Raw genomic sequence first — 8,344 nt, forward strand, 5'->3', positions numbered from 1 at the left:
TTGCAGGATGTGTGGTATGTTGGGCCTATCTTCATTCTATATCAAATTTGGTTGGAATGGAATCGTAGAATATTTCATGATGATAAGATGTTGATTCAACAAGTTTGGCATAGAATTACGAGTATTCTTTAGGAGATGATGGAAGCTAAATGTGATGTGGTGTTTCTTTTGGAGAAAGGGTATGCTAAGATAGTGGACAAATTGGGTATTCAAGGGTCATCTCTAGCTTCAACGTGTGTCAAGAGAGGAAGGTGAGTGAAAAAGAAAGTTCAAAGGGTGGGGGGTTGGCTGCCTACACCCCTAGCTAGTACCTTGAAAATCAATTCTGGTTGTTCTTCCAGAGGCAAACCTGGGCCTGCTGGGATTGGTGGGGTTGGCGGGGGTTTCTCAGGTTCAGTGGTTTTCTTCTCTTTTGTTCATGAAGGTTTGTAGACTGTCAACATTATGGAGGGTCTAAGGATCCTCTATTCTTTTGAGCAGGCTTATTCTTTGGGGTGGTACAGGGTAATCTACAAGTTTGATTCTCAAGTTTTCATTAATTTGTTAAATAAACAGATTATTTCAGATGTTATGTGGCAATTGGTTGTGTTGGTGCAACATATTCTGTAGATAAGTTCCTTGATAGAGATGGTCTCTTTTGTCCATATTCCAAGGGAGTGGAATAGGGCAGTTGTTTTTTTGGCCAAGTGGGCCTCTGAGCATTTAGATGGTTGGAGGATTGATGAGTGGGAGTAGGTCCCCCATGAGATCCATCAGGACTTGGAGAGGATTCTTGTCGAGGATGGGACTGGTGTTGGTTAAGGTTGATGTTGTTTACTGCTTTGTTGAGTTGCTTCTACTGGGTTCCTAGGGCTTAGTCCTTTGATTTTATGTAAGTCTCTTTTTTTTATTTTCAATGAAGTTTTTACCCCTTTTATTCAAAAAAGAAGTTAAAATATTACTTAATTTTGTTTATCTAATAACATTTTTGTTTTTTACATTTTTTGAAAAATAAATTATGTCATCAATCTACATAGAATTCTTTTCAATTTAAAAAAAAAATTTAAAAATGATAAGTTTAGGTCAAATTATGCTGGTCGTATATGATGAGTTTTTAAAATGACAATTAGGGCCAATAAGAAATAATAAAAAATATATATTAAAAAAAATCCTCATCAATATTCAATGTGTTATAGATCATTTTCCAAGAGGGTTTGAAAAAAAACTTTTAGTTGTGTCAAAAAATGGTGGTCGTACACGCACATGGTATGGTCCTAAAATGGACATTTTTAAAAAGTGGTTTTTAGAAATCCCTTTTGAAAGTCAATTTCTATTATCTGGATATTAAAATAAATTACATATTTGAAAACTAGACTCCAAGTACTACATTTTGTATTATTGACGTTTTTCAAGATTCAATCTCTAAGTGCTTCAAATTTTTAGGTCAAATGTGGCAAAATCTTAAATTCAAGGAAAACACTTCCACTTTTTGACCAAAAAGTGGACTCAACTTCTTGCACTGACCCTCAATGCTTACGAAAAAAATGCTATTATCAACATAGTGATATGCATGATATAAATTAAACTAGCACTAGTACTAACAATAGACCTAATGCCTCAAAAAATAATACGTTGTATAAAATTAAAACTTGTTGAGAAAGATGTCTATGCCCACTACAAAAATTAAATTCATAATTATTTGTATTAGGAATCCTATTTTTTGTGATATATATACATAGAAGACAATGCAAACTACTATACAATGTTGTATAATTGTATGAAATTTATTGCCTCAAATTGACGCCCCTAAAAATATTTGAGCTTCTTTCAACTACTCAAAATTTGGCATTTGAACATGCAATTTTAGGGGTTTTGAGTGTTCTAGATGCAATAGTGATGCTTGTTTTACTTCAAAATGTGCCATTTTTTTTCTTTAAGATTGGATCTCTAAAAAAAATGATAGAAAGTTGCAAATCTAGTATTTTGATACCATTTTATAGTTTATTGTTGAACCTTGTAGCTCCCCAAAATCATCTTCAATCAAAATACTTATCACATGGAGAGAAAAACAACATGGTTTTTTTATGCAACCTTGAGAATTGAATTTCTCAAAAAAAAAAAATCATAATTGAGTTTCTAAATTGAATAATTAGATTTTGATGATTACAATATGAATAATGAATCTTTAAAAAAATTTAAAATAACGCTAGATGAAACTCTAGTTGAGAATTAAATTAGATCATAACAAACTTGTCCTTATCCTATGCTATAAAAAAAGTATATGACCTAATAATAGAAAAGTACCTTTACATTTATCTAAGTGTAATAAAGTAAAAAGGGGACCCGATAAATTTATCAATTAGATGATTTTTTTTTAAATACTGTAATAGTCAATATATCAGATCAAAATGTTCTCATCAAGATGCACACACAACTATATGAGAATTGACATGCATATGCTAATTTCACTAGTATAGAACTTATCTAATTTGATAATGCACTATTGAGTATGATCCAAAATTTTGATGGAGAAAAATATTATGTAGTCAAATCCAAAAATATTCAAGCTAATTTATGAACTATGAAAATTTTGTCTTCAATGCGGCTAATTTATTAATCTTAAAGGCTTTATCGAACCCTTCAAATCTTATGTACTTCATAACTCTAGTTCTATACTTTTAATTTTTCTTTAAAGAACTTTTAGATGTGACTTCAAACTTTTAAATTAAAAGTAATAATCAATCAATAATTAGTCCTCATGGGTAGCAGATTTGGCTTGGGCCATGAGTCTGCTCCTCATTGGTTTTGGACTTGACTCTGAGGTCGGGCTTATTCGATGCACATAGTTTACTGGCTATTGCATGCATCCCTGGGGGATTAGTCTCACCTCTTCCTGACCCCAACTTGGCAATAATTAAGACCAAGGTAAGGTAGGTTGGGCATTGGGTTGGGTCATGAGGATACCCCTGCGGTTACCAAAACAAATAATAACTGATCGATAATTAATGATAAACATAATTACATTCAAAAACTCTTGCATCATGCCTTTTATTTAACCCTCAAACTCTAAAATCCATGTAATAGATGAAATTAGTTTTCCACACTCAATGAATTCATATGCAATTTTTTTTAGAATTAAGTTGTGTATTTTTCAAAATCGACGTTTCAAATCACACCTATCGGTCCATCAATTTCACATTTTCCTCTTCCTGAACGTGATTCCAAACATTAATTTTGAAAAATATACAAAGTTTAATTCCCACAAAGAATTGCATATTTATAATATTTCACATATTTTAATGGTATCAAGTTTCTACTAGATATCGATTGTGTAGAGTATGTTTTGTCATCAACATTTCAAATCACACTCCGTGATCCTTCATCAGATAAAATATTGATGACAAAAAATAATTTTATAAAAACGATATCCAAAACTAAAAATATTAACATTTCACATCTTATTTTTCCATGTCTCAAAAATGGTTGGTCCCAACGGTCATAACCTATGTCCTACACACGCGGCCTTGGGAAGATCCCATTATTTAAAACAAATACATAATTAGAAATTAGAAGTTAACTCCATGGTTTAAAATCAACTCTAACGGTCACTTCACAATTTGAATTTCAATATAAACTGCAGAAAACAATGAGGCTCGCACTCGTTACATTTCAGGACAATAGTTTCCTGGTATGTATTCATCCACCTGTGTTGATTAAACTGTCCGAGTCTTTTTCTGAAGGAGCAGCATACCCACATTTTGGTATTCTTCAAGTTCTGCTCTTCTGCCTCTAAGGTCAGTGTTCTATAAATCTGATGATGGATCATTGATTGTAATCCGAAATGTCATTGGAAAAATGCACATAATGAATCCATAAACAATATCAATTAATCTATAAACCTATTTTTCATTTTCTCTGGTTTTCTATTTTATTTATAGGGCATCTGTTTGGCGTGTTTTTGAAAATTATATGCCTGCTGTGTTCATTGAGTATCATGGAGAAATTTTCAGGCGATCTAGGGTTTCTGTAAATCATGACGCAACGATTAGGCGATCTAGGCTTTAAGGTTTGTGGGTATTGTTAAGGGTTTCTTCATTGTGCATCCTTTGCAGCGATCTGCTAGGGTTTCTAGGAAAGTTAGAACTAGGGTTTTGTGGTATCGTGAAGCATGTATTGTTGGGATGTTGAAGGTTTTGCAGGGCTGTATTGCACAAGTGATCTTTATGGCCAGTTAAAACCGGCATTCTCAAATCTATCATTTCTCATTATCATTGTCGTAAACTTCTCTTCTCTTTATATTTTGAACACATAATCAAATTGTGTTGATTTGGTTTTCTATTTCAAGCGTTTCTTCAAACTTGGTGTGCATATGATTTCTACAGACTTTAGGGTTTGTAGGTGTATGTGCCCAGTGAATTTTATGGTTTTTGTATTTAACATGCTTTGCACTGACCTGCCAGTGTTTTGTAGGACAGTAAAACATTTTATTGAAGTATCTTGATGATTGTGCTGTGAAGATGGTGAACGTTTTGTAAGATTTATGCCTTCTCTGTTGATTTGGTTGCCTCTATTTTTGTGATTCTGTCAAGTCTGGGGGAAAACTGCTTGAGTGATTTTAGTTAGATTTTAGGGGTGCCGGAATGGCTTTAAATCCCGTCTCATGTTGATTTGCTTACTTACTTTGGGTTTCTATCATTCCTGCATGAACATTGTTTTGGTGATTTTGGTTAGAGTTTAGATTTGCCTTACATGGGTTAGAGTTAGGGTTTCTGGAAAAATGAAGTTAAAATGGTGAAAAAATAGGTTCAGATTTTCCAGAAAAATGATTTTTTCGCTGATTTATGGGTAACAATCAGGAATCTGCAAATTTTCAGTGATTTAATCTGTAAAATATCCCAAAAATGGTCTGAGCAATTTTCTCTGGAACATGCGATTTTAGATTCAAATTTTTTTGGCAAATGGCGAGAAATTATGATTTCTGCTACTAGGCTTAAAATTTTATGCTTGGAGTTGTTTTTCAGTTTTCTGTGTCGTTTCTGAGTCCAAGGTTCATCTGCATGTTTTGTGTTATACATCTCTAAGGATTTGGACGCTTTGTTGTCTGTGATTTCATAGTTGGGTATTATTATATCCCTGTTTCATGTCATTAATTAAAAAATGGTCCAAGAGATTTAATCTATCAGATTGATCTGAGCAATTTTTTCTGGAAAAGGGGCAAGTGGTGAATTTTTTTCATTTCTGCTGCCATAGTTAAAACGTTTCTCTTGGAATTGTTTTTCAGATTTCTATGTCATTTCTGAGTACCAAGGTTCTCTGCATTTTCTGTGTTATATTTCTCTAAGGATTTGGACACTTTCTTGTCTGTGATTTCATACTCGTATTATTTTCTTCCTGATTTATCATTTCATTAATCGAAAAATTGTCAAAGAGAATTTTAATTTGCACCTATTTTATCATTTGTATTTTGCTATTTTCATATTATATGCTCTCTCTGTTCTGACATTGATGTTCAGCGTTTTCTTGATCAAAATGTCGATTCTTGAGTATGTCTGAAATTAAGTCTCTGTTATGTCTCAACATTTTTTGAATACTGGGGTTTACGCTGCTTCTGTTGCATGTCTTTCTGAGTACTATTGTTCAGAAATTTATTGGAGATTCTCATCACATAGAATTGAATTTACACATTTCTGTTTACTGCCCAAGAGTTGCAATTCTTTTTGCGTTATATGATACGTGAGATATTTTATCATAATATGAACAAAATGATCTTAAATAGGGACTGTGTTTTCAAGAAACCTTTACTGGTTTGTGCCTTGTGTAAATTTTGAAATTTATGGAGGAAGTTTCAGCTTTTATCAGGAAAGATATAAGGCCCCTTCTTCAGTTATTTTTCGCATTCAAGTGATGGTGTATGCGTGACATTTTTATTTTTACTGTAGCACGTTAATGTAGGTTAGATGCAAGATGAGTTGATAATAACCTTATCTGCAACCTTTGTCCTTTGTCCATTAGATTTTTTACTCTTTGTTTTATTCTTTTCCGAATTGGTTTACAATTAGTCTTTTCTTTTATTATTGTGTGTTCCTTTTTAAAAAATTACTTAAAACTGAATAACTTTGTAGACGTGTCATACCCTTTCAGGCCTGGTGGACTTTGTTTATGTTGAAGCAGTTGAACATATGATCATTTTTGTAATTTAAGATTATGCCCATAATTTTGATCAATATTTCTTTCTAATTATTTGTATTTAGCAGACTATTTGAACTGAGAAATGGAGATGCCATCAACTGAGACACAAATCCCAGCAACCCCAGCAACCCCAGCAATAAACTGTCAAAACAGTGCCTCAAAGCCTGGTGGGTACCAAAATTTTCATGGTTCGGTTTACTTGTCTATTGAAGATTATAAGAGTTCATCTGTATCTATTATATGTCATCTGTTTTCTATTTGTGTAGGAAAAAAATCATTTTTTACAAGTGACACGAGTATGAGGGGCAGAGATCGTCGAGCGCTTGTTGATGTTACAAACGATTCCCCCATTGCAGGCCTTGCCCTTGATAGAGGTGATGGCTCAGAGACCCCGGTTTCAAACATCAAGTTCCGCCCTCCCCGCGAATCTGTGCAGCAGACACCAGGAACAGGGGAGGCATTGCTACGCTACCAAGTGAAATCACTTCTTCAGAGGGTTGATAAGCCTGCCCCAAGCCTGCGAACGTTATCTCATCTCAATGGACTTCTTGCCTCACCAAACAGACTGTTGGCCCCCACACCTGCAAATACTCCTGATTCTGCTGTTGCATTTGCTAGTAATAGCTCACTTTCAAGAACATCTGATAGCACCATTGCACTTTATGTAGATTTGGGCATGTCTTCTCCTGGATCTGAGTCCAAGATAGAGTCTTCAGTCAATGTTTCTGGCTTTACCCTTACAAAGGTAAGTAGCCTTTTATTTACTGATTAATTGAAAATTTAAAAAGCTACATTCTGATTTTTAATTATTTAATGAACATATTGAAGGTGCATTCTGATGTCTGGAAAGAGCAGGGCTTTTTAAGCCTTTGGATTTGAATTACTTATCTATAAGAAACTTTGAATATATATATATATATTTTATTAAATTAATTTTAATCCTTTAGGGTTTTGGGCATGAATTTCTTTTCTGGTTCAACTGTTATTGTCAGTATTTTCTATTTTAATCTTATCATGTTTGATTATTTTCAGGTTATTGATCCAATCGAGTCTCCCCAAGATACCTCACCCGAAAAACCCACAACACGAGCACTTCTATTTGATTCTCCGGAGAAAGAAATTGAAGCTTCAATCTCCTCACCAAGTTCGGTTATCTCATCTGAAGATAGCCAGAAGATGAGAATTATGGAAGATGATAATGTCTCTGAATGGTCTGTCCAGGTAAACATTAGTTCACCAGGTTCGAACCAAACTGATGATTATGCTCAAATAGAGATTGAGTTGGAGGATCAAGTTGACTATTCTGAAACTGTGAACAATGAAGTTGATGAGGAAGATGATGAGCAGAAAGATGGTGAGGTCCTTGATGACGAACAATGTGATGAACTTTGTCGGGGACTGAACAAGGTCTCAGTGCATGATAATGGTGGAATTCCTGCTTTCGCAGGGAAGCATTCTCGCTTTGTATACAACAGTGATGATGAACTGGAAAGCGAAGTAGTAGTTTCTGAGTTGCAGCCGTCACCAAGTAAGCTTCGTCTGAAGGGAATGCTCACTCCCAAAGGAAAACATATTCGTTTCTCAGAAGAAGATGACTCTTCGGAAAATACATCCAACTGATGATTTCTTGTTTGACAGATTGATAATTTCTGAAATTTGGTTTTGGTGTCCTCTCGACACACATAGACTTTGTGGGGCCTCCAGCGATTTTAGGTTGTTTTTTGTTGTCTTCTTGACAAAGATGATTGATTGGAACTCGGGTTAAAGTTCGATTTTTTTATTCGAATTCTTTCTTTGGCGGACACATTTTGAACAAATTTATTCTGTCACGAAGTTTTTAGGACAAGTATTATATATTATTTTGTAATGCCAGAGAGAATCCATTAATAAAATTTATCATCTTGAATACATTTTGGTTCTGGTTGAAGTTTTTTTTGCACGCCTTTTGAGGCAATCGATTCATTGCTTTTCTATCTGGTATGAGAATTCATGCTTTTCTGGTATGAGGATTCAGAGTTGAAGTTTGATTTTTGGCGTGGATTCATTGGCAGACTCTTTTTAAAAAAAACTTTATTCTGAATAAGCATTATACAACAATATTTGTGATGTTTTATCATCTTGAATAAATTTACGAGGTTATTGTTCAAGTATTATTTATCATTTGGAGCAAATTTAG

General features: G+C 33.9%; 1 protein-coding gene across 2 annotated transcripts; it reads left to right on the forward strand.

The window, feature by feature from the left end:
- The first annotated feature begins 3,602 nt into the window (after positions 1-3,602).
- Positions 3,603-8,076, forward strand: LOC131051210 (uncharacterized). Of its 2 annotated transcripts, none has more exons than XM_057985616.2 (4): positions 3,603-3,773; positions 6,234-6,335; positions 6,435-6,913; positions 7,201-8,076. In XM_057985616.2, exons 2-4 carry the CDS (start codon positions 6,251-6,253, stop codon positions 7,786-7,788), a joined length of 1,152 nt encoding a protein of 383 aa, XP_057841599.2. In that variant the 5' UTR covers positions 3,603-3,773; positions 6,234-6,250; the 3' UTR covers positions 7,789-8,076. The 2 variants fall into 2 exon arrangements, with proteins under 2 accessions (XP_057841599.2, XP_057841600.2); XM_057985617.2 differs by lacking the exon at positions 3,603-3,773 and adding an exon at positions 4,025-4,045.
- The last annotated feature ends 268 nt before the right edge of the window (positions 8,077-8,344 follow it).

The sequence above is a fragment of the Cryptomeria japonica genome, chromosome 5, assembly GCF_030272615.1.
Source record: "Cryptomeria japonica chromosome 5, Sugi_1.0, whole genome shotgun sequence".
Taxonomy (NCBI): domain Eukaryota; kingdom Viridiplantae; phylum Streptophyta; class Pinopsida; order Cupressales; family Cupressaceae; genus Cryptomeria; species Cryptomeria japonica.

What these genes read in the sequence shown, in the direction of transcription:
- LOC131051210 (XM_057985616.2), top strand. Translation starts at nt 6,251, where the DNA reads ATGGAGATGCCATCAACTGAGACACAAATCCCAGCAACCCCAGCAACC. An exon ending in AAACAGTGCCTCAAAGCCTG is followed by an intron (nt 6,336 to 6,434) that starts GTGGGTACCAAA and finishes CTATTTGTGTAG; the next exon opens with GAAAAAAATCATTTTTTACA. An exon ending in CTGGCTTTACCCTTACAAAG is followed by an intron (nt 6,914 to 7,200) that starts GTAAGTAGCCTT and finishes GATTATTTTCAG; the next exon opens with GTTATTGATCCAATCGAGTC.